Source organism: Protobothrops mucrosquamatus, unplaced genomic scaffold (assembly GCF_001527695.2).
Source record: "Protobothrops mucrosquamatus isolate PMUCROS unplaced genomic scaffold, P.Mucros_1.0 scaffold43, whole genome shotgun sequence".
NCBI classification, from domain to species: domain Eukaryota; kingdom Metazoa; phylum Chordata; class Lepidosauria; order Squamata; family Viperidae; genus Protobothrops; species Protobothrops mucrosquamatus.
In genome coordinates, this window is record NW_015386425.1 from 2,784,026 (window position 1) to 2,810,108 (window position 26,083).

Here is a 26,083-nt window from a genome sequence, read left to right on the forward strand (position 1 = left end):
AGCAGTGCCCTTTCGTTTATGTACTGCCCTAAACACCTGAAACATTGTTATTATCATAGGTTCAGATTTTTCAGGCAGCTGCTCACAACATATACATATTGTGAATTTTCCTCTGGAGTTATAGTTGTTGGAATAGTTGGAATGCAGTTGGATGTTTGGGATGCAGTGTGATCAGAGCTGGTGCCTCTGCATAGAGATTCAGGGAAAAGATCCTTGAGAGTCCTATCCATTTCTGCCTCTTTTAATCTCCATCCTCTGCAGGTAGTCCTCGACTTATGACTGTTCACTTAACGGCCGTTCAAAGTTATGATGGTCTCAGAAAATATTATTTATGACCTCATCGAAGTTATGGTTGTCACACCATGCAGTAACGTGATCATTTTTTTTACCATTTTCCACAAAAAATGCCCATTGGATAAGATGGATTTGGAGTTATGAACATGTGATTTGCTTAATGATCATGGTGACTCGTTTTGTGATTGGTGTAAAAATGGTCTCAGGGTGACTCAACATACGACTGCAACAATTCATGATCAAAATTCTGGGATCAGGCTTGGCCATAAGTCAAGGAATACCTTCTGGGTCAGGGATGTCAGAATTGTCCTCTAGTAAATAATCTATATGACATTGGTGGGGGAGTTAGTTGACTGGGTACAATTAGTTTGATTTTTAAAAAGTCTGGGGCTAAACCTAATTCCTCCTGGGTTAATTGGTTAACTCAGTTTTTGAATTTGCACAGGTTGCTTACTTCTGTGACTCCCAAATCAGTATGTCATGGAAATGGGGCTTTGAATTAGAAAGTAAAGCATGATAAGCGCCAAGTAAGAATGGTGAATGGTGAGGAAGATTTTTCTGACTTTTGAGATTTCTTTATTGACCAGTCCATTCATATCAATTCATTTCAGGAAGCATGAAGCTCATTCATTCATTCATTCATTCATTCATTCATTCATTCATTCATTCATTCATTCATTCATCTATCCTGTTTCTAAATGGCCCACCTCCCTCAGAGGTTTAAAGGGGGGTTTTAGGCTTTAGTCTCATGAATGCCAGTATCTGACTTTTCATGAGACCCTCTTTGGCTATTTAAAATGCTGTATCTTATCTTATTTGGAATGGACCATAGGAAAAACTATTTCCAGAAGTGCGGAATAGAATTGCAGTTAATCTCTGACGTTGTCAAAGCAAAAGAAGCACCAAATGCCAGAGGATTTCTTTTAGATATATACAGGATTAAAATTAAGAACATTTGCCACAATTACTTTATAGTACTTTATAACAATTCGATCATCGCTGAGAAGTTTGATGGATAATTACCCCCTCCCCTCTTAATCATATAGGCTTGACAGGCACGCTAGTAATAAGCATGTTGATATCCCTAATGTAAATGGTCTCTGATTGAAGTAATAGGGCTCAGAAAAAAATTCAAGAGATACATGGCCAAACTATTTATCACTTAACTATCAAGTGCTTTTTTGTCTTCCTCCAATTACAAATATTGTTTTTGAGATTGCACTGAATAGCAAGGAATTATAACTACCACAATTTCACTTTAGCGGCTTATTTACACATACATTTTTGTACTAGATGCTAGTGACAGTGGTACAGAACAGTCATAACCATGATATTTCACTGCATTTAAACTATTTGCAATCAATTTTAACATCTATACAATTGTTCTTTGGTTAATAGGTAACATTGAAGATATGTTCTGGAAAATTCAACTAATTTTGCTAAGGTGAAGTTGAGGAAAGAGAAAGTTTCATGACATGTTTGAACAAACTGCTCTAATACTTCAAAGGGAGTGGCAGGGCATTAGCTGGCATGAAAACTGAAGAAAGAGCAAACTTATTACAGGACTGGCATTTGTACATAGTGCTAGATTGCTATCTAAGAGTTGCTTTTGAGATGTGCATATTTATGTTCAGCATTAGAATATTCTCACTTAAAAACATCCATGTGCTTTCTTTGTGTAAAATTTGTACCATCTTTTCAATGGATGTATGCTCTGTGGTACTTTTCTGAGGGCCACATCATAGGCCACTGAAAGCATATAGCCCTGATGACTTGTTCATTTTTCTTGAAAAGAGCCCCAAAGGTAAGGAATTATAATTTTGATCTGGGAGAGGGAGAGGAAACTTTTTATCTACATGCCCTCTGTTAAATAACAATCCACTTGATCCGATGCTGCAGTGCGCCTTGGGCAGGAAAAACCTGTTGTAGTTGTTAATGGGAATTAACAACATTGATTACATTTGAATATAATCCATGAGTTAGAATTTCAGCAATGACCCCAAAATTCCTCCTATATACATATGTAGATTTTATTTTCCAACATAACTGTTAGCAAGAGACAAGAAACATTCATTTCCACTTCTATTTTGGATTGACTGCAGTCTACTGTGTCTTCTGAACACTAAATTTGGCTTAAAGTTAACTGTTGAGACTAATCTTAACTTACTCTGCTTAATGAAAACAAACTATGTTTTGAAATTAACATTAATACAGTCAGTCTGAGTTTGGATGACCCAGCCAGCTGTGGTTAATTGTAAAGGGAAATAAAAAATTCTTGTAGCCAGAAAAGGTGGGGAAGTGCATAATTTGGGAGGGGGTTAATGTTGGTCTTTTGATGCTAATTTGTGTTTCTCTATGGAGAATCCACTTTGGACAGAATGTTTGGGCAGAAACATTGATTTCACTTGCATCAAAATCCAGGATTTGCTCAACCACAATAATAGCTCTTAGCAGGCAGTGGGTTTTTTTTTAAGCTTCTCAAGGACCACAAAATGCTGAGCCAGACTGAAAGTAGAAAAATCAGACTTGTTTCTCTATGTTCTAATGCTCATCCCCCCCCCCCCCCCGTTTTTTTAGGTATAGTATTGTCTCTTTTGAGATAGCTGCAACTTCTCAGGATCATTTCACCCCAAACACATTTAGAATAGAATCCATAACCATATAGTCTGGTCTTGCACTACTTCTTAGTCTCTTTAACAAAACCTCTTAGTAGTGAGAAAGAAACCATTGTAAAATGGCTTCATCCTGCTGGAGCATGTTATAGCTGTTGGAAATTTTTTTACTTTGCCTGTTCAACCTAAATTCCATCATATGTGAAATGCCAAACGGGATGATTAATAACGAGAGAGAGAGAGAGAGAGAGAGAGAGAGAGAGAGAGAGAGAGAGAGAGAGAGAATAAATACAAGCACAAAATAGGGAGTGGCATCAGCATTCAGGTGAACTAATGCAGTTCAGTCTTTGTGCTTCATACTGTCACCAGTAACACCAGTCTTTCGATTGTGCTTTTTACATCTTTTTTTTCTCAGTTCAGGAAATAGAGCTGCTACATAAGGTAAGTGAGGAATATCTTTTACATCCTTTGTAGACATCTAAGCAAATACCCAGGATTCCTTATAAAGGGCCCAGTGGGGCTGAAAATAAAAAAAGAGGGGGGCACTGCAGGAGAAATTGAAAGAATTTCCCATTTTGCATAACTTCATTTGGACGATAGATTTCAGAGTGAATAGTTGCTGGAACATTTCTATAGTTGTCTTGTTTATATGCTGTATTGCTTGTATTGATCTAACCTGTATATGGTACAATAGTTCACTTTTTAGCAAGTGTTTTGAAAAATCACACCTTACAATGTGGAACAAGGATGATAAGCTTTCTTATAAGCTTGATTGACTGGGTGGTGAATAACCTTAGTCTATCGTATGGTAGGCAAGACTTCTTGTGCAATTGTCCTGTTTCATTTATAGAATTTAAAGTTTGTTTGTTTTTTTTAAAAAATAGTGTCTTCTACTTGTGATCCTCCTGTGCTTCCACATCTCTTTCTCCATTTTTTCCAAGGTCAGACAAATCACTTGAGATAGAATAGCTATCTAGTGCAGGGGTCTTCAAACTTGGCCCTTTTATGACTTGTGGACTTCAACTCCCAGAATTCCTCAACTAGCGTGCCTGGCTGAGGAATTCTGGGAGTTGAAGTCCACAAGTCATAAAAGGGCCAGGTTTGAAGACCCCTATCTAATGCCTTAGGAGCTGTCCATTGGAATCATCCAAAGTGTATGAGATTGCGAGTAGAAACTTGATTAAAGGTGAGATTTTTCATAGGGTGTGGACTTTTGACTCAGCTTCTTTTTATGTTGTTCATCAAATAAAGGATGGTAAGACTGATCTTTATTTCAGCAGGACAGGATCATTGTCTGTTCTTGTGCTTTTATATGCAGACAATTACAAACATGTGATGACTGTTTCTGGCTCTTTAGACTGTATCAGGCATGAGAATGGGAATGAATGAGTCTAAAGTTTGCATAATGAATGCTTTCCATTCGATCTGCATTTTCCTTCCTTCCTTTTTCTGCATGAAAAGAAACTCAGTCGGAGTCTGAGGAGGAAAGTAAGGACCCATTAATTTTTTCTACCCCGTATTATTTTTTTAATCCTGAGGAGGAAAACCAACTTTTATGATATTATCCAAGCATACAATATTTTAATAAAAGTGAAGTCTCTCATTTTTAGTCTGATGGTAAAGCCACAGACCTCCTTCTTTATGATGACTTGGCTTCTATTCATGCCATTTATAAAGAGCGATTAAGGTTTTGGACCAAAAGACTCAGATTCAAGTGCATCCTTAGCCACCAAACTTACTTAAACTAGTTCACCAGTTTGCTGTTATGGCGATAAAAGAGATTCTTATGAAAGCTGCTCTGAATTCTTGGAGGAATGATGGATGTAAGCCCTGCAAGGTAGTTGAGGGTAAGAAACCTGTCCTTCAAGGCTATTAAGTATGCATTCTACATCAGAATATAACTTGAACAAACGTAATTATTAACATAGCCCCAAACATTTTACTGACTGAGGCAAGGAAGCCAATGGGAACCTGTCTCCTTACACAAAATCTGCTTTGACAATACTAGTGTTAGGACCGTGTTCTTCACTACACCTGTAGAAAGGAGTATCAGCCCTTTGAGGTAGGCCAAATCAGGAAAGAGATTCCACAAGAAATACTGGAACTTTACTTCAATGTTATAGGGTGTAATAATAGTATTGTGAAAGCCTGATATAATTTTTCTCATCCAACTATTATACTCAAGAGAATCAAGGTGAGGCAATCTTGAGTTTCTTTCTCATCCCCTCCTCTCTTTCAAGGTAAGTTGTTTATATAACTGCTTTTACATTCACACTTCCATAAGCAGGCAGCTTAAAGGGGAGCAAAGCGTCCTTTGTAGCTGTTTCCCTTCAAGAGCCTTTTTTGTCATCTTCCATTATTTGCTATGTGAACTGACAGCTCCTTTCTCTCCTTGACAGTAGAGCCATCCCTGTTTCTAAATCTTCGCCCTAAAAACAATTTAATCAAGATGTAGCATGAGGCCAAGGCACTAGGAGAATTATTACATGTTTTTCAATATTTTAGCATCCAAAAAGTAGCCAATGAGCATGAGCCAATGCTAGTCTATATGGCTCTTGTAATTTTTAGTTGATGAAGATTAAATCATGTTTATTAATTTATTTTTAAGAATCTGGAAATGATCCAACTCAGTTGTGTATCATGCTGCTCATGGGCCTTATAGGATCATTGTTAAGGCATGACGTAGTTTGAAGAAACTTGATGCAACAATGGTGCTCTCTTGCTCAAGTCAAGAAAATCTGGATTGGGTCAAAACTTCGTGGGAGATCCCTGTGGACTCCATGGCTGCAATATCTTCTGCTGTGTCATGGAAAAAAAGGCAGACTATAAGTATACTAAATGATTGTAATATAAAGTTTAGTACCTCCATTATCCTCATGATGTGTAGAAATTATTCCAGCATCTTTTTTTACTTGTGTTGATGGGATAATATGAAAAGCTGCAGCTTTCTCTAGAGAACCTCATGCTCTGGCTATTTCTCAATTCTATGCAAAATCTGAGTATATATGGATACATGGGAAACAAAGGTAAATCTTCCATAAGAGTGAGTACATTTTATATTATCCGGGAAGCTTGAGATTAAACAATACTTCTGTGGATCACACACAGCAAAAGTAAAATAAATACATAATTTATAATGTTTTATTGCATAGCTTGTGAACTAGCACAATTATTGATCATATAAGGTTGCCCATCCAGGGTTTAACAGATCTTATGTTGGTACTTTTCTGGGACTGCAAAGACAGCCGGCTTGTCAAAGTTCTTGGCAAGCCACAGTCCACAGTTAGTGAGCTGTCTGTTCAGATTGGTGAATCACAAATTATGGAGATTTCTCCCCTCTCCTCTCTACATAAGATGGGAGCATAAAATATTTATCTCCTCTATTTGCTGTTGTGAACAGAAGCACTGAGAAATTTTGGGGGGACATGTAGAGCAGTGGCCCCCAAACCCTTTTGGGCACCAGTTCCATGGAGAGATTTTTTTTCTGTGCACTGAAGGAGGTGTGATTTTGCATGCTGCCTGCATCCCGTGGATGGGGCTTCACACTTGTTTGTATGGCCTGGTTTCTGGCATGCCGTGGCCTGGTGCCGGTCCATGGACTGAGAGTTGGGGACCCCTGATGTAAAGGACTGGCATAACTTTCTAATAATTTGGGAGATAACTCTCAGCTTCTGCTACAGTAAATTAAATGTCTAAAATACTTTAGGAAGAGCCCAGAATGATTTTTGTGTGGAAAAATAACTATATGTCAATCATATTCCTAAGCTTAAGAACTCTTTAATTCTATATGTGGCTGTTGTACAACTAGTAGAAGTGGAGGTTCTGTTTAAGCCAACCAAGAAAACAAAAATTTCAAGATCTCACAATTTTCTGAACATGCAAAGATGAGGCATGTCAAAGGGCAACTGAACTCAGTAGCAACTGAAGAAAACAAAATATGCTCACATATTCTTGTTCTAGGTAAACCCAGAAGCATTACTCCTTCTCATTACTCATTACTCCTTCTCATTACTCATTACTCCTAAGATAGCATGAAAGGTAATATACTACGTAGAAGAAGCCTCAAATCACTTAAAAATGAATTTAATTGAAATTTTAAAAGAGATTTCTAGAGAAGAGCAAGATTAATAAGTAGAATAGTTCATCCCAGGCATTTTAGTAAAATGTGGGTGTGTTTCAAACTTGCTGTACTTAAAGATGCTACTTTGCCTTGAGCAATTGGTTAGAGGTGCTGACTTAAGCATAATTCTCCATACGAATTCCTTAACCAGTATGTCAGTTATTCCCTGGCTCCACCTCGCTGAGGTTTTCTAGTGACTAATAGCTTCATATTCTTCTTTTTGAATAGTGCTTCATTGGGAAATTGATATTAAATATGGCCTCTAGGTCTATTGCTAAGCTTTCCTACACTGCTGCTTGTTTTCTAGGGAGGCTTTCAACAAGGGAAATTAGATGGAGATATATCTGCACTAAACTAAGGTTTATGCATATAAACAGTGGCCTGTTTTGCTTTCTTCAGTTGCTGCTGATTTTCCATTGCCTTCTTCTACGTAGTATATTGCCTTTCAAGCTATCTTAGTCGCATGAGGAGTAATGCTTCTGGGTTTACCTAGAACAAGAATATGTGAGCATATTTTGTTTTCTTCAGTTGTTACTGAGTTCAGTTGCCCTTTGACATGCCTCATCGTTGCATGTTCAGAAAATTGTTAAGATTTACTTTTTGGAGAACTCTTTTTAAGCTGTAAGTGGATTGTGCACAGGTGCACAGGACTGTGCAACAATTCTTGTCTTTTGTATGAGACAAAGCATGCACCATGTGAATTGCTAGTGGGAAATGTTCTAGTCCAGTGTCATCATAAATGTCCATGTGACCTATGAGTTATACCTGGGAAAGTTTTCAAATAATTTTGTTTTAACACTGATATGGATAGGCCCACATGAGGATTTGGCCACCTCAGTCAAGACAATAATTGTTACATCCAAGCAAAATAAAATAAAATAAAATAATAAATTAAGCAGAACATTAGTTAATTGCTTGTTTAGACACCCAACTTAAACACTCTGTGTCTTTTAAGAGAATAAAACATGAGTTAAGAAAGAATTCTGAGGTGGCACTTAATGGGGATGACCCTGATTTTTCTTCATCTTGTACTGACCAAAAGGGTGTAGTAGTGTATAAATACAGAATTAAGGATTATCGGAATCTCCTCCTGGTAGGACATAGTAAACTAGGGGAAAGGCTTTGCCTATTCTTGTGACACTTTCCCCTCTAAGTAAGTCTCTTTCTCCTATATTTATAAAACTTGCTTCAATAATCACTTCCCAGGTCAAATTCCTCAGCAATGTTCATACCACCCACAGAAACACTTCAATTCCCAATAACAATTCCTCTCACATTTTATGAATTCAACAATTGTAAATTCTCTTTAAAAAGTATATTTGTGTGTGTGTGAATGTGTGTTTATGGCTGCAGTTAAGAACATATAGGTATCAGTTGGATGTCTGGTATTGTATTATGATTGTTGTAGTGAGGTTTTTACCACTAATTAGTGGATCTAATGTGAAAAGGCAAAATATTCCCAAACGTTTAAACTTCTTAGAAAGTTTTAAATTTTATTTAGGTAAGGGAAAGCAATGAACATATATCTGATAGCCCTAATCTGAAACTTGGATAGATCTGCTTTAGCTTTCAGAACTGTAAGAAGAGAAATTTTGCCAGTTGTATGGATTTCTTCTGCTGTAATGTTGTGATGAGATAATTCAAGAGGTTGTAGGGACTGGTTCAAAGCTTTTTGACTCAAAGACAACTTTAGACCACATTGTGCCCTCTTTTCTGTTCATACCGCATGTAGATAGTATTAAATATCATGATTGTTACTTCAGGTTAAACATTTGTTAACTTGTACTGCAAGGCTACAGTGCCATTCAGTGTTTACTGGCATGTGGGATGTGAGAAAGTAGCAATTATTCATATGTAAGATTGTTTGGCTGATTAATTATTTTTCCCTTTTGATTTCAGAATCTTAACCATGGATGCGATACAGGCTGCAAATACAGCTTTTTCGGTTGATCTTTTCAAAAAACTGTGTGAAATGGACAAAAGTGCTAATTTTATTTTTACTCCACTTTCCTTATCAACTTCTCTTGCTCTAGCATATAGAGCAGCTAACGGTGACACAGCAACCCAGATAAAACAGGTAGGATGTTTATTTTTAACATAACTCTTACCGTACTTATTGTTTGGGAATATTATTGTATATATTTTTCTATTTTCCCTTTGCTACATGGATGATAATTGACCCTTCTATAAATTCAAGTATTGTTATATTCTTCCATTAAATCTTGGCTTGGTTTAGCAGCAAAGTTTCTCAAACATAAGGCAGGAAACAGAGTTAAACCTTAAGATGAAACAAAGACAACATATTGCCACATATTTGGCTTTAAAAAAGAGGTTTACGGAATCTGAAAGGTCCCTTAAATATTTCCTATTGTTTATAACTTTTTCTTGTTCTCTCCTCCTCTTAGTGTGGTAGGGCTGCATTTGCACAAGGACATAACAATGTGTGGGTTGACATTTTGTGGTTGTGGATAGTACTACTACTTCTTTTGCCTAAATCTAGAACTAAATTATAATAGTAATATCTTGGTATCACATAGTTGATAAGAAAATATTGAGGAAAGCTATTTGGACCATGTAAAATGCTATGTTTAGAAGTAGTCACACTTTTTTAAAGAGCAGAATATGGAAATAACGCTGTAGATCTCTTATATGCATTTTCTTGGTTCAAGAAAATGTAGTTCCTCACACTTTCACTTAGGATCCTAGCGTTAAATGTTGTTGAATTAATCTATTACAGAATAACATAATAACAAATTTGGAAGGGACCTTGGAGGTCTTCTAATCCAACTCCCTGCTCAAGCAGGAAACCCTATCCAGGGGTAGGCTATGCTGACTCAGGAATTCTGGGAGTTGAAGTCCATGAGTCATAAAAGAGCCGAGGTTGCCTATCCCTGCCCTATACCATTTCAGACAAATTGTTATCCAATCTCTTCTTAAAATCTCCAGTGCTGGAGCACCTACAGGTTCTGGAGGCAAGTCATTCCACTGATTAATTGTTCAAACAATTAATAATTAATTGTTTAATTATTAATTAAAGCTATCAAAAATTGCAATCCTGATTTTATATAAAGAATTCCCACAGCTGAAATCTATTGTATTTAACAGGTATTAGCTATTGCATTGGTAATCTCTGCATATGGCAGCAAAGGTGAAGTAAACCTCTGGAGGCAAACCAAACTGCCTATACATTGATGGAGCTGAATTAATTCAAAGTAATTAATTTTTTTGCTATATTGTTGGCCCCCACTATAACTTAAGTTAAAAGAGGTGAAGCCCATACAGGGAGGAAAAGGTTATTAGAGGCCATTTGTGAGTACTAGTTACTGGTGAAGGTGTCATTCTTCATGTCCTACTACTTGCATGCTTCTCAGTGAGTTCTTCTTGGCCACAGTAAAAGTAAGAAGCTGGACAAAATATCAGATAGGAAAGAACTCTTATGTTTTGTTTAATTGGGTTGAAAGCACTATGGCAGAAATCTTTACTGAAATCAATATTTAAACTGGTATTTTTTTTTTATTAACAGGGGCTCCATCTAGAAGATGTCAAAGATATTCCATTTGGATTCCAGACAATTACCTCAGATGCTTCCAAACTTAGCTCATTTTATTCATTAAAAATGATTAAGCGGCTTTATGTAGAAAAATCCCTTAACCCTAGTGTGGTAAGTTGGGAAGAAATAATAGTAATTATTGGTTGACAGTTACCATCTAAATTCCATAATTAATTACATTATGCTCATGGTGGCTTTACTAAATTTATTTATTTTTTTAATCTATAGGTATTCTCAGTTTATGACTGTAATGGAAATGGCCCATTACTGTTGTCAGTTGTGATGGGTCATTTGTCAGTTGTGATGGGTCAGTTGTCAAAGTGGGTCATCACAGTGTCGGCCAAGCAGTGTCGGCTGGCGACCCCCAGGGGGAGGGCCTTCTCTGTGGGTGCCCCCGCCCTCTGGAACGAACTACCCCCCGAGATCCGGATGATTCCGGATCTCCTTACTTTCCGCCACGCCCTCAAGACATGGCTTTTCCAGCAAGCAGGCCACCGGATCCCTCCTAAAATTTAGCCCAAGTAAAAAATCTTTTAAAATTTGTCGTGTTGAGATTTTATAAACCAAAATTAACCAAAATAGACCACCCCTAACACCTATACAAAGACAAAAATTTATACAACACTCGGCGGGACTCAGGGCAGCCCTCTTCCCGCCGATATAAATCAAAAATAAAGTAAAGTAAAGTAAAGTCATCACGTGACCGATCCAGTTTTATGACTTTCCCCTCCCCCCAGTAGTGAAGTGAATCACCATGGTCATTAAGTGAATCTGGTCGTTAAGGGAACACATTTTTCACTATTGGATGTTTTTACTGAAAACTAGAAGTAAAGTAAGCAACTTTCCCAAGGGGCTGATAATAATCTGAGAGTTCCAACCATGGAAATTGTTCTTGCTTGGCAGCAAAAGTGATGCATGAAATTGCAGCCCAAATTAGAACCGCTATAGCGTTTGTGTGTGTGTGTGTGCGTGCAACTTTGGCAATTTTAGCACTTGGTGGACTTCAGTTCCCAGAATTCGCCAGCCAGCATTCTGGGAGTTGAAGTCTACAAATCTTAAAGTTGCCAGGGATGGACACTGTTGCTCTGCAGGATCTTAATTATAGCTTGTAGTTTTTAATGAGAATTACTGAAATTCAGTTGTCATAGACTGGGTTGTAGCAAGTAGCACCCTTCTGTTGACAGAAGATGTTATTAGAAGATTCAGGCAGTAGAATAAAAACAGAAGTTTGGAGTTGGGTTTGGGGTTTTTTTTGGCAGCACATCCTAAAGAAAAGATTCACTAAAGAACTGTGGAGAGAATCCAGGGGGATGTGAGAGTCTGAAAGCTGATTTTCTCCCTTTTCGGCTGCCAGCGGTCCCCAAAGAAAATTCCCTTGAGGAATATGAGTTGGAAACGGACTTGTAGTTTTTAACTTCTGGTTTATTTAATGTTAACTTGTGCATTTTTCCTTTTGTCTTCATTTTTATACGCTAACTGAGGAATGTTTCAAGTTGAGTTTCGCACATTCGAAGCATAGGCCACAATAAATATTCATTTGATTTTAATGTGCTGGTGTTATTGAATTTTGAAGCAGTTCACCTTAAGTCCAAACACTATTAATATAAGGCCACTTTTACTGATGTGGAGAACATACAGGTAGTTCTTGACTTATGACCACAATTGGGATGAGAATTTCAGTTGCTAAGCGAGGCAGTTCTTAAATGAGTCTCACTCGATTTTACTACCATTTTTTTCCCACTGCAGTTGTTAAGTGAATCATGCAGTTGTTGAGTAAATCTGGCTTTCCCCATTGACTTTGCTAGCTGAAAACCTGCTGGAAAGGTAACAAAGCACGATCATGTGATCCTGGGATGCTGTTGCATCTGTCATAAATACATGCCAGTTGCCAAGTGACTGAATTTTGATCACAGGACCACAGGGATACTGCAATGGTCCTAAGTGTGAGGATCAGTTATAAGTCACATTTTATTTTATTTTTTTAAAACAATTTTTATTAGTTTTCCATTTTGCACCAACAGAAGCTTAAGAACCAACGTGGAGATATGGTGATCAATTTCAAAAAGAAAACAATAGCATTATAAATATACAGTTCACACAATATTTCTTAAAATTTCCCTCTCTATCTATATATAGTATTATAATCAAATTGATTCGAATAAAATCATTCATTAATATATCTAAATATAAATTCTCTTAATCAATCAAAACTTTCAACCGCTCAGTGTCTATTCTATACAAATCTATAATTTCTCACATATTTAAACTTAAACTGAAACTCTCCATTTATTTAAGATATATTATAATATCATTAATACATTTCTAGAACAAATTTTCATTTGTATTGCTACATATGAATTTCATTAATCAATAAACGTTTAAGTCACATTTTTCAATACCATTTTAATTTCAAATGGTAATTGAATGAATGGCTAAAAGTTGAGGACTACCTATATATAAATGTTCAGTGTATAATTTGGAATTAAAATGATTTATAATTTTTTATGCATCTTTAAAATAGGAGCTGCCCCATGTTGCGTATGATAGTATTGTACACTGGATTAAAAAAGCTTTCCCATTTGCTTACTTTGCTCCCTTAATATTTCTTGATCAGGGAAAAATCCGAGCCCATTGAAGTTCATTACAGTATAACCTATGTGTTCTAGGCAAAACTATTTAATTTAATTTAATTTAATTCATTGTGAAAGCAGTTGATGGAGATTTGTAAATGGGACATTTCTTGCAAAGTGCAGGAGAGCAAGAGTCATCAATATTTGGGCCTCTTGACATATTTGGCTTTGGTTCATGGAAATACAAAAGTATAAATAATCACATCAAGGAGAGAAGCAACCTAGAACTAAGGAGAAACTTCCTGACAGTTAGAACAATTAACCAATGGATCAACCTGCCTCCAGAAACGGTGAAGGCTCCAACACTGGAAGTTTTTAAGAAGAGGCTGGACAGTCATTTGTCCGAAATGGTGTAGGGTTTCTGCCTGAGCAAGGGATTGGACTTGACCTCCAAGGTCCCTTCCAACTTTATTACAATGCCTTAGTAAGGCCACATTTGGAATACTGCATCCAGTTTTGGTCACCACGATGTAAAAAAGATGTTGAGACTCTAGAAAGAGTACAGAGAAGAGCAACAAAGATGATTAGGGGACTGGAGGCCAAAGCATATAAGGAACGGCTGCTGGAATTGGGTATGTCTAGTTTAATGAAGAGAAGGACGAGGGGGGACATGATAGTAGTATTCCAATATCTCAGGGGCTGCCACAAAGAAGAGGGAGTCAAGCTATTCTCCAAGGCGCCTGAAGGCAGGACAAGAAGCAATGGATGGAAACTAATCAAGGAGAGAAGCAACCTAGAACTAAGGAGAAACTTCCTGACAGTTAGAACAATTAACCAGTGGAACAACCTGCCTCTAGAAGCGGTGAATCCTCCAACACTGGAAGTTTTTAAGAAGAGACTGGACAGCCATTTGTCCGAAATGGTGTAGGGTTTCTGCCTGAGCAGGGGGTTGGACTTGATGACCTCCAAGGTCCCTTCCAACTTTATTATTATTATTATTATTATTATTATTATTATTATTATTATTATTATTATTATTATTATTATTATTATCATCATCATCATCATCATCATCATCATCATCATCATCATCATCATCATCATCATTACATGTTATGAATTGTGCAAGTTTGGCTTAGAGATTGAAAGCTGCCCCCCAAAACTGCCTAGTGTGCCTGATGGTTTCCAGTCCTCCTGTGTCTGTGTGTAGAATCCCAATCAAAGTCCCCCCCCTGTTGTTATTCAAGTTTAAAATGTGTGTCACAGTTTTGTCCTTGGCAGCAACACCCTTGCTCTTCATTTTCATGTTACCAGTGGGGAAACGAGGTCTTAACCTGGAGCCTTCTCCCTTTCAGGAATTCATCAATTCTGTCAAAAGGCCCTTCCCATCAGAATTTGAAGTTGTAGATTTTAAAGATAAACCGGAAGACACCAGGCTGCAGATCAACAAATCTGTTTCTGACCTTACTGATGGTAAGTGCATTCTTTATCAAGAGATACTTTTAAGTCATGAATTGTGATGTCCTTGAATCGGGAATTATCCCTTCAGATATAAGAGTTCATCCTACTACATGTTTGCTTATTTATGGCTTCTGTGCTAATAATATTACTGTACCACTACACCAATACTAATAAGTTTGAATATATTTCAGTTTTAAAATGGAAGTCCCTTTTCCCTGGTATGGTTAGGCTTTTTTAAAGATTACCTTTTATTGGCATTCAATAAATGACCTATTGTGTCAGCAATATGGAAGCCTTTCAGTGTAATTAAGCCAAGATTTTTTTTGGCACTATATATCACATTATTATATCCTATTACACGATTATTTTTGCATATAGTAGACAAATAGAAAAAATGGCATTGTTTTTTCAAAGGTATGGAAAAATAGTGTATGCATTTAGTGCAAAAAATAGATTCTTCCCCACTTCTCCCTAACCAAGGGTTGAAAATCCCTGGTAACTTTTTTTTTCTGCCCATAACATTGCCTTCATCTCATTCTCAGTCCATTTCTAAAGTCATTGTCATCTGTTTTAATTTTAAAGTTGTCTTTTTCCTCTTTTCCTGAAGCATTTTTTTCCAGAGATATAATTTTGTAATGCTTCATTGACCATTTGGTTGCTGATGGAATCAAGAGTTGTGATCTGCCTAACTCCTATTGGTCACTTTAGGCTTCCTTAGGCACACCCCCTTCCCTCCTGTCATTGATTCTTCTCTTGGGGATTTTGGCTTGGGCTGTACAGAGGCATCTGTGTCTATAATGCCTGTCCAGGGCATACCATACTACTAATTGGGTATTCTGCTGATTCCCTGTAAACATGGGCTTGCATTTGAAAGAGCAATACCTTGTGCTACATAGATCATTTAAACTCAGAAAGAAACCCAGAATACTAGTTGGGCATTCTGCTGATTCCCTGTAAACATGGGCTTGCATTTGAAAGAGCAATACCTTGTGCTACATAGATCATTTAAACTCAGAAAGAAACCCAGAATACTAGTTGGGCATTCTGCTGATTCCCTGTAAACATGGGCTTGCATTTGAAAGAGCAATACCTTATGCTACAAAAATCATTTAATCCCAGAAAGAAAGTTTCAGCTGTGTGTGGCTAGTTCTGTCATGATTGCTTGTAGTACGGATTCCTGCTGCTTCTGCAGACAAGGGTTTTCATGTAGCTAACTTTTTACTATTTTTATTATTTTATATTTGGGTACCTGTATAAGGGCACCACAACTACTACTGACCGGGCAATGCTCAGAGAAGCATCTGTAATTTATATGGTGGTTTGTACACAGTGCTTTTTTTCTAAAAAAAAAAAAAAGTGCTGGAACTCACACACGTCATATAACCCACCTTGCCTACCCTACAAGCTTCCATCCAAAAAAGGTGCCGGAACTCCGTTCTGGGCGTTCTATGAGAAAAAAAAGGCCTGTTTGTACAATATGCCACAGATAGTTATGTCAGAACTGTCCTCTCCTGAATACAGTAGCTTTGCAGCAGCTTCATTAGCTGTTTGGGTGTGACCAACTTGCATGTGAAAATATAAAAAAACCTCCTTAAACTAGATGGCATTAACAGATAGGTAGAATTAAAACCACTTATTAAAACAATTTAACTAGAAATTAAGAATATCTGATCTATTCTTTATTGGAGAAAAGTTAGAAAGCCATAATGAAAGACTTCTGATGAGTGCCAGGTTTCCAGTGCAAAAACCTTTATGGAATCAACATGAAAAGCTTTTTGTCTTTTTCTTCTTTTTGCTTCTTCTATTAAGAGCTACTCAGTTCCTCCTTTTGGGGAGAAGACCCAGCTTCCATCTGTCATTTGTTTGGTAATGGCTAGAAATGACATCAAATGTTTTCCTCTGGCCACACAGAAATTAGCTCTCATGCCTACAATGCATGATTTTAGATTTGTACAGAAAGCAAATTGAGGTTTCCATTGTTCAGCTGTTGGCACTGCTGGGCCAATTACCTAACAGAGATCCAGTTTGCTTCTTACATAGATTTAAAGCTATGCCTAATCATGTCCTAATGAGACCATTGGTTCTTTTCAACCAGTATTATCTACCTTTAATGACAGAAGCTGTCTGAGATTGGGACTCTCTGGTAGACAGAGATTCTATTATGTGTAGACAGAAGAGCAGATTGTACGAAAATGTTGGATGGATTGTTTGTTTAATCAATGCTAAATAGGTTAATTTTTCATAGACTGGTATCCTTAGTTTTACTAGGCTAAATTTCCTATATTCGCTATGCAGGCTGGATGGGGGAACTGCCAGTCAAGTACAATTGAGCAACATCAGATGGGCAAGACATCCTTAAGGACCAAATCTTTTTCTTAAAGCAAAAACTGAGAGATTCCATAGTAGTATTGCTAAATAGCTAAATGCCTCTTCTAGAATCTAAATTCTTCTGGAGAGACAGAATCTTGAATTGCCTTTTCCTAGAAACTTTGTCTGTTCGTGCCCCGTATCTGTGATTGCACCTCTAATGAAGTATTCTCGCCCTTATATCTGCAGGTAAAATGGAGAACATTTTAACTGAGAAGAGTATCAATGATGAGACCAAGATAATCCTGTTAAATGCAGCCTATTTTATAACAAACTGGATGAAGAAGTTTCCTGAGGCACAAACCAAGGAATGCCCATTCAGAATAAGCAAGGTATAGGACAGTGATGGCGAACCTATGGCACGGGTACCAGAGGCGGCACTTGGAGCCCTCTCTGTGGGCACACGCACCATCTCCCCAGCCCTGCCTCCTCCCACGACCCCCTCCTCACCAGGAGCCCCCCGGAGGACAGTCGCCCCTGGGCATGGCCCACATGAAGCAGTGCAGCCAAGGACATGGTAGCCGGGCAGCGGGGGCAAGACTCTGCCCTTGCACCCCATCGCGCGCAGATGCTGCTGCGGGGTATGGGTGGAGGGCGTGGCCACCATGGCACTGCTGGGCTGCCTGGGTGATGTGTGGCGGGCCATGGAGGTGATGGGTGGCCCAGTGGGCAGGGCGGAGCAGAGACGGGGGTGGGGGGCAGTTTTTGGGCACTCGGTCTCTAAAAGGTTCACCATCACTGGTATAGGAAGAAGCAACCTGAAATGTTTAACACAAAAATTAAACGCTACAGAAAAGCCTTCAGTTTCTTGCTGAATTTTAAACTAGCCTTTACTTCAATTCACATAATCCAAAATCAGCTCTAATGAGTGATTTTATAGCTAATGATCCAAACCAATGTCTCACAATGGTTTATTTATGATCTTTCCCTTTAAAAAAAAAACCAAATGAAATGTTTAGAAGACATCAGAACATTCCTTTTTGCAGTTAAAAGTGATGGACTCTAAGATGGTAAAAATACAATAGGATTTTAGAATATTATGGATAGCAAAACGATTGGGGGCCAATGTCAAATAGGTTACATTTTTTTTACAAAGCTTAGTTACTCTTTTTCACAATTTTGATTAGTAGTTCCTTATCATCTCTCTTTTTGACCTCTGTTATATATAGCAAATTCAATCCTTAATCCAGGTCAGGATTTCAAATGGGTTAAAATACATGGTGATCCATCCTAGAATTCTTATTATCTACTCTTGCTATGAATCTAGATTCATATACCTGTTCTAAGTTAACAAATGCAACACTGAATTTCACAAAATAAGATGCTGAGATTAATATTCTCATGTGCATGATTATAAAGAAGCAAATACAATGTTGTTAATCACACAGAGTACATTTCTTAAAAATTCTATTTATATTTAATAATTCAGTTGAAGGACTGAATTTCTTCAAAATATTAACTTTTATTTTACAGTATACACATTTGTATTCAGAATTTAACATTTGAGTTCTATTCTCAATTTGTATTTTTCAATATATAAAGATAAATACATAATCAGGAATTTTGACCATAACTGGTATTTAAGTGAATTTTCAATTTCTGTTTTTTCCTTATTAGACAGAAACCAAACCTGTGCAGATGATGAACTTGGAAGCTACATTATGCTTGGGCTACATAAATGATTTAAAAACCAAGATTCTGGAACTCCCATGCCACAATAAACATATAAGCATGCTTATCTTACTACCTAAAGATCTAGAGGATGATACAACTGGATTGGAACAGGTAAAAATAAATATTTGGTTAAATTTCAAAATATTCTTTGGGGAGCTGCATATCAATCACTCTTATCCTTGAATGTTTCAAAACAGTCTGATTAGAAACGAATGAAAAATAGATTTATTTCCTAACGTGTCTTGCAGCCATTTGTTTAGTTCATTGAATGTAGCAGGGCCTTATCATTTGGACCATATATTAATAAAATGAAGCTGGACTGAATAGAATGAGAATACAGCTGGAAGGGACCTTGGAGGTCTTCTAGTCCAGGGGTCCCCAACTCCCGGTCTATGAACCAGTATCGGGCTGTGGCATGCCAACAACCGGTCTGCACAAACAAGCAAAGCCGCATCCATTGGATGCAGGCAGCACACAAAACCACACACCCTCTAGTCCGCCAAAAAACCTCTCTCCACAGAACCGGTCCCTGGTGTCCAAAAGGTTGGGGGCCTCTGTTCTAGTCCAACCCCCTGCTCAAGCAGGAGACCCTATACCATTTCAGACAAGTGGCTGTCCAGACTCTTCTTAAAACCTCCAGTGATGAAGTACCCACAACTTCTAACAGCAAGCTGGACTGGATGAAGGAATGGTTCATTAACTCAAAACACAACATCTAGTAGCATTCCAGCAATGATACTACCATTGCATTAATGTAACTTGCAGCAGTCTCAGACAAAACACAGTGCCACAGTAGATTAAAGAACGGATGCATGCATTGATGAATCTAAATTAACTTTGACTTAAAGTTAACTAAAACTCTTTCATCTGTGATCAGTGGTTTGCCAGCTGCTTGATAAATTCCACTATGTATGGCTGATAGGCAATAATACAGCACAATACAGTACCATACATACAATACAATACTGTTACATTACCATACCGTACAATAATACAGTATCCAGTTAGAGTTGATACTCTATTCACCTATTGTTTTTCTTATATCTTTAGCTTGAGAAGGAGCTCACCCTGGAGAAGCTGGTACAGTGGACGAATCCCAGTGTGATGGCAAACAGCAGAGTGAATGTGTTCCTCCCCAAATTCAAAGTGGAAAGTGAACATGACTTCAGACCCATTTTAGAAAGCCTTGGTATGACTCACATGTTTGATGAGAATGCATCAGATTTCTCTGAGATGTCGGAGTCGAAAGGCATTGTTCTTTCCAAGATCATTCACAAAGTCTCTCTGGAAGTAACTGAAGAAGGAGCTGAGTCTCGAGATGTTCCCGGATACCGGATCCTACAACACAAAGATGAATTTAATGCGGATCATCCTTTTCTTTTCTTCTTTAAGCACAACAAAAGTCGCAGCATTGTGTTTGCTGGTAGATTCTGTTCTCCTTAAACAGAACTGCCTACAAAGAAACCTGTTATCAATTTTTTATGGGTATGAAATATTCAAAGGCAATCTCACAGTTTCTCCTGTTAATTGAATCGAATAACTTCCTGTTCAAGTGAATTTACAGAGGAGTAGCCATATCAGTTAGCAAAAATAAGTATAGGGACCCTTGAAAGATTAAAATAATTCATTATGGCACATCTTCTAGTGAACCATAGTTAAATTTATCAGCTACATATCATACACCAAAGTTGGGAAGAAGTTTTTTTGTTGTTTACATATAAAATAAACCTCAGGTCAAATTCAGCAAAATGTATCTCTGATAAGTAGCAATGAAACAATATGCAAAGTTGTGGTGTCTACAGTTCGTTTTACGCTCTTTGGCAATAATGAATTTCAACTTTATTGAACTAGGGAAGAGCTCATATGAGTTTCTTCAGACCTGAATTAGTTAAATCACTAATTTGTCACTGGAACATTAGAAATTTTATATTTGTAGTGAACTTCATTACATTAATCAATTAATATGTTTTTCCCCATAAATATGTTTAACAGGGAAATATTTTCTTTTGTTTTTTTTTATTATTTTTGGGTGGTTATTAACGTAGATTACCTTCATTTGTTCCAAATAAAGCATTCCAAAAACTATATTTTCTCATTGCTGAAGTTTAAAGTGAAAAACAAAACTGCACCTCCTGCATCATTTGAAATCTGACTTCATATATCAGTGATAATATGCATTAATTAATGCTGTTACTTAGCGCTGTTCTTTGTTATGGAATAAGTTTCAGTTCCAGGTTTGGATTTGTTGATGAGCGTTTACGATTTTATGTCTCTTCTACATGAAAGTTTTGAACTAGATGCTAAATCATATATTTCAAGAAGGTATTTGGCAAAAGAAGAAATCTATTCTTTGGGAGGGTGATTAAGAAATGCTAACTAAATGTTGGGAAATGTCAGATATGCCAAATGTTACTGAACACACCTCCCAATAGCCTTTTTAAACTTGACTGATGACAAGGCACGCCAGGAGCCTCAATAAAATACGTGGTGGGCTACCATTTCTCCAACGCTGCCTTAGGATGTAAGTGGAGGGGACAATCTGTGAATAGGGGTTGATTTGCTGTACTAACACTGATTTACAGTGATCCATTGTGGTAAGTGTGCTGTGGTGAGATGGAATTAGCTCAGCTACATTTGTGTTGTAGAAAATCAAGCTTGCATGATTCTAGGCATTGCCACAGCCAACTCACTGTGGCACACTCGGCATGGCCAACCCACTGCTGGACAATTCACCATGGCCAACTCGCTGTGGGACAACTCGTTGCAAGACAAAAGTTACACCAATGTCAAAGAAATGATGAAAAGGAATCATTAAAGAAAGGATGCAAAAGGAAGGACAGAATGAAACGTGAATGGTAAAAATTAAAATAAATTTTAATTTATTTTAAGTAACTAAATAGAATTGTTAAATTGTCCCGCAGTGAGTTGTCTTATGGCGAGTTGGCTTTGGGAAGTTGGCCGTGGCGATTTGGCTGCAGTGAGTTGGCTGTGGCAAGTTGTCCCATTCCCTTCTGAACACTAAACTAGACCTGAATCCGGTGTATTGAGTTCCCTTCTATTCATATGCATATGAGAAAAAAACACTGCAAGGTTTACCTGCTGCAAATTAGGACATGGAATGGAGCAGTGATAGCTGCACTCTCTTGTTTGACTAAATAATTGTATTTGCTGCCATATACTGAATATTTACAGGTTCTTGCTGTGATTGGGCTATGAAATGGAGATCTAGTTCAGATTAAGATACAGACATGGCAGGAGGCAGCTTGCCCTGAATTAAATCAGGGCATTTTCAGAAAGTAGATCTATTTAGTGCCAATGAGAAGTAAAAATTTAAGACTATGAAGATAAAAATTAATGAATAGGAGTTAAGTTAATTCTGGCTACAGTACTATGCACATTTGTTATTGAAAATTTTATAAAGTTTTACAATATAAATCCCCCCCTCCCCCCAAACCCAACCCTCCCTCCCTCCCCCCCTCACTTCCCAGAGCCAATCACAGGATTAACAATAAAATAATCATAATCTAACTAACATTAATCAACTATTAGTCTAACAAATCTATGAGTTCCTTTAACTCTCTTTTAAAACAAATATACAATTATTAAACATCACTTTAACATAATTTTAAATATTAAAAAAGTCTTCAAGTGAGTTTTTGGTTTACTATAAAAAAACAAGGTATAAAGTTGAGTTATATTTGTTAGGTAGAAGAGGTTTGGTTATATATAGAAAGAACACTCATTAGGAAGTGTATTCGCCTTTAGAACCGGTAAAGTCGATTTAAACTCTGAAATTGATGGGTTAGAAGATAAGTAGGTATACCTTTCATTTTCCAATTGTACTATGCACATTTGGATAGAATATACTTAAACATAAATAAGACCGAAGCAAATTCAAATAAATCTCCTATGAAAAAAGAGGTGTGATGAGCTGATAGGTCTTGTTTCAGGTGCTCTACTTGATGAGATGTACTGAACTTGGCAATGGTCCTTGTCCATGGTATACCCTGTCTCTGGAATGCTCCACCCCAATGAAGTACTGTATCACTTTCAGTAACAACTGGAGTTCTAGGTGTGTTTGGATTGGCTCCTACCTTTACCCAAACCCTAGCAAGCAGTCATTTTATTGTCCTTTGCTGCCAGGTAGAGATGTTTTTATTCTCCAATCACTGAACAAACAATATAGGTTGATTTTTAACACACCACTTTTCTACAAAGAACCCTCAGATTTCTGGTAGTATTGCATCAATGTTTTACTGTGAACATTTTAAGCATTTTATAATTCAACCCCTTTGGAATTTATTGTGATTTGAATCCATTGTAAGCCATGCAAAAATGACCTAGTTTTGTGGTGTGACCTAGATTTTAATTAAAGAGTTTTAAAAAAATAACATACAAATAAATGAACAAAAACATAAATATTCTGAGTCTCGGCAACCGTCCCCACTGCTGAGATAGAGGAAAAAGACAGAAGTGTGCATTTACCAAACCAATTATTATTTCATGTTGCTTGATTCTGGCACAATGGCCTCATGTGAGTTTGCACTTCATGTACAGATAGTCCTTGTGTAGCGACTGTCTCCTTTAGTGACTGCAGTTACAACAGTGATGAAAATGTAAAAAAGTTTGCTGTAATTAACAAAGGAAGATGAATCCGTTAATGGTTTTCCACAGATGGGATCATCTTTGAAAGCCCAAGAAATGCAAATTATAAAAATAAATGCAACCAGGTAAATGCAAAGCCAGAATAGTTGAAGTTGGTTCAGGTTCTCCGAACTGAATTACTCCAGGGCAGTGTTCTACTGCCTTTATAATGACTATCCATGTGAAACTGAGCCCAATTCAAGAATACTCTGACTTGCTGGGGGCTGGGAGGTATAAACATTCATCCAATCAATCAATATTATCCCACATATACAATTATATTTTAATATTATTACCGAGATAAATTTAATTGGTATGTTCAGAAAGATGTGTCTTTGCACATTGTCCAGACTGCAGTATGGTCTTCTGAGAGAAGTGCTATGAGCACTAACTTTGAGACGGAATGTTAGTTGAAGTGTCAAATTAAAATATTCTTCTTTTCACAGAGACTTTTAATTCACCGTACACTATTTGTTTTATATACACTGTATTTGTTTTAATAATTTCATTGATCCCATCTTGGGATCCCAGGTGGGTGAAGGTGTGGTTTAAAATAATGCCTACACTTGGTGTTGGTGTACGCAAAACATATACACCCACACATCTCTATATACTCATTATAGGTAAACCTGGGTAAAAATATAAATATTTACCACTTATTATTGTCATTTTTCTAAAAAAAAATGGATTTGAGTTTTGATATTATTTAAAAATCTGTTTAATTATGTATTTTATTCCTTTAAAGCGACAGTCTTAAACATATATTAAAGCCATTTGGACTAATCAGTGAAATTTACTCCAGAACACACTTGCACTGGATTTTGCTGTCAAATTGCTAAATGTGTCTGTGAGTCACAAAGAGCAACATTAATTATCCTCATTTCCTAACTTGTTAAACTTGTACAGGCAACAACCTACTTCTGTTACTCCCCCAAAATACTCTATTGTATTTGATATTATTTTGTTTGACTAAAGGTAGCCTAAACAAATGGGGTTAAATAAAAGCAATGACTGAGATTATTTTAGGATAATTAAAAAATCACCCAAAATATAGACTCACATAATAAAAAAAAAAGAGTTCAAAAGCTCATACAATGGGAAGTGGGTAAACATTTCTCCAAACATCACGAAATCATCTGATGTATATAGCAATGAAAGGGTGTGGTAATTATAGACTTCCCCAGAAAGTTGAAGAGAAGCATTGAGTAAAGGCAAACTCTTAACAACCAAAGACTAGCAGCCGGTAAATATGATTTTGTTTAAATATTAATGTGCCTAAGCAATGAATGTGAAAGCAATGCTTTTTATAGCTAAGGGTGTGGGGGGGGGGAGGTGTGAATGTGTGAAAAGAAAATGCTGTTTTAGGAATTCAGAGGTTAGTCGAAAATTTAATACAAGATAGTGAAGAACAACAGATAGTTGTTATGTCTGTACAAACAAAACCAAGTGAAAGGTGTTGTCGGTTTTGTGAATGAACGTTTGTGAATGAAATGAAATCAGTGTGACTGCTTTTTATTTTAAATCTAAATATAGTAATGGCTGGGGCTATAGTGTCTGTTTGGAAAGGATATGGCAGATACTACAAACAGGACATTTACCAGTGTAGGTTTCCATTGCTGAGAACACATTGGTAAGATCCCTAAAATGGGTAGAGGAAGGGGGAAAGTATGTCTTGGTGTCCTAAATCCTGCAGACCACTCTTGTTCCCATGTGAATTTTCAACTTGCCATAAGAAATTCATTGAGAAAGAGGGGAAGAATTTAAATATCTGTTTCTCCAAAAAACAATGACTGGTTTGTCCATACAGTACCAAGAACACAGCTCCCTTCAGCAGCACCCAACATTGTCCTGCAATCCAGGTATTCAACAGGGAGACTTCAGCCCACCCATCAGACATGGGGCTACTTTTTTCAGCTCACGATTTAAATTATTATAATTGTGATATTTTAACTTCCTCTGGTTCAATGTTGTTTAATGTTACTTTAAAACTAGAGTATAGGTAGTCCTCAACTTACAACAGTTCATTTAGTGACCATTTGAAATTACAACAGCAGTGGAAAAAAGAGACGTATGACTGTTTTTCACACCTATGACTGTTACAACATGATTACATGATTTACATTCGGATGCTTGACAACTGGCTCACATTTGTGACGGTTGCAGTGTCCTGGAGGGGGTCATGTGATCCCCTTTTGCAAACCTCTGACAAGCAAAGTCAATGGGGAAGCCAGATTCACTTAACGACCATGTTACTAATTTAACAACTGCAGTGATTCATTTAACAAATGTGGCAAGAGAAGTCACAAAATGGGGCAAAATTCACAACAAATTTTTCACTTAGCAACATCAGTTTTGGGCTCAGTTGTGGTCATAAATTGAGGACAGCCTGTATAGCTATTAGAAAATCAACATCGTCTCTATACTTCTATTGGTCTATATCAGTGTTTTTGAGACTTGGCAACCTTAAGATATGTAGACTTCCGCTCCCAGTATTCCCCAGCCAACTGAGGGATTCTGGGAGGTGAAGTCCACACATCTTAAAGTTGCAGCGCTCTGGATAGTATACAGTACTGCATGTTTGTTATGAATAACTATTTATTTATTTATTTTATTTATTTATTAATTGTATTTATATCCCGCCCTTCTCCTTTCGGACTCAGGGCGGCTGACAAATGATAAAAAGCTAACATATTACACCTAGTTAAAATTTAATTAAAATGAAATATTTGAGAATGTCAAATTTAAAAGTAATTAAAACCCCTATAAAATCCCCTAGGCCAGTCCCGCTTGC

The 26,083-nt window shown here is 37.1% G+C and overlaps 1 protein-coding gene across 1 annotated transcript; it reads left to right on the plus strand.

Moving 5' to 3' along the window:
• Positions 1–3,222: 3,222 nt before the first annotated feature.
• Positions 3,223–20,731, plus strand: SERPINB5 (serpin family B member 5). The gene is made up of 7 exons (XM_015811515.1): positions 3,223–3,347; positions 8,926–9,103; positions 10,550–10,687; positions 14,502–14,619; positions 17,164–17,306; positions 18,592–18,759; positions 19,699–20,731. The coding sequence occupies exons 2-7, from the start codon at positions 8,936–8,938 to the stop codon at positions 20,089–20,091; spliced, it is 1,128 nt and encodes a 375-aa protein (XP_015667001.1). The 5' UTR covers positions 3,223–3,347; positions 8,926–8,935; the 3' UTR covers positions 20,092–20,731.
• Positions 20,732–26,083: the final 5,352 nt, after the last annotated feature.

Coding starts and splice junctions, on each gene's coding strand:
- SERPINB5 (XM_015811515.1), top strand. CDS start 8,936: ATGGATGCGATACAGGCTGCAAATACAGCTTTTTCGGTTGATCTTTTC. Junction 10,688..14,501: donor AATCCCTTAACCCTAGTGTG/GTAAGTTGGGAA, acceptor TCTCCCTTTCAG/GAATTCATCAATTCTGTCAA. Junction 17,307..18,591: donor GCCCATTCAGAATAAGCAAG/GTATAGGACAGT, acceptor TTTCCTTATTAG/ACAGAAACCAAACCTGTGCA.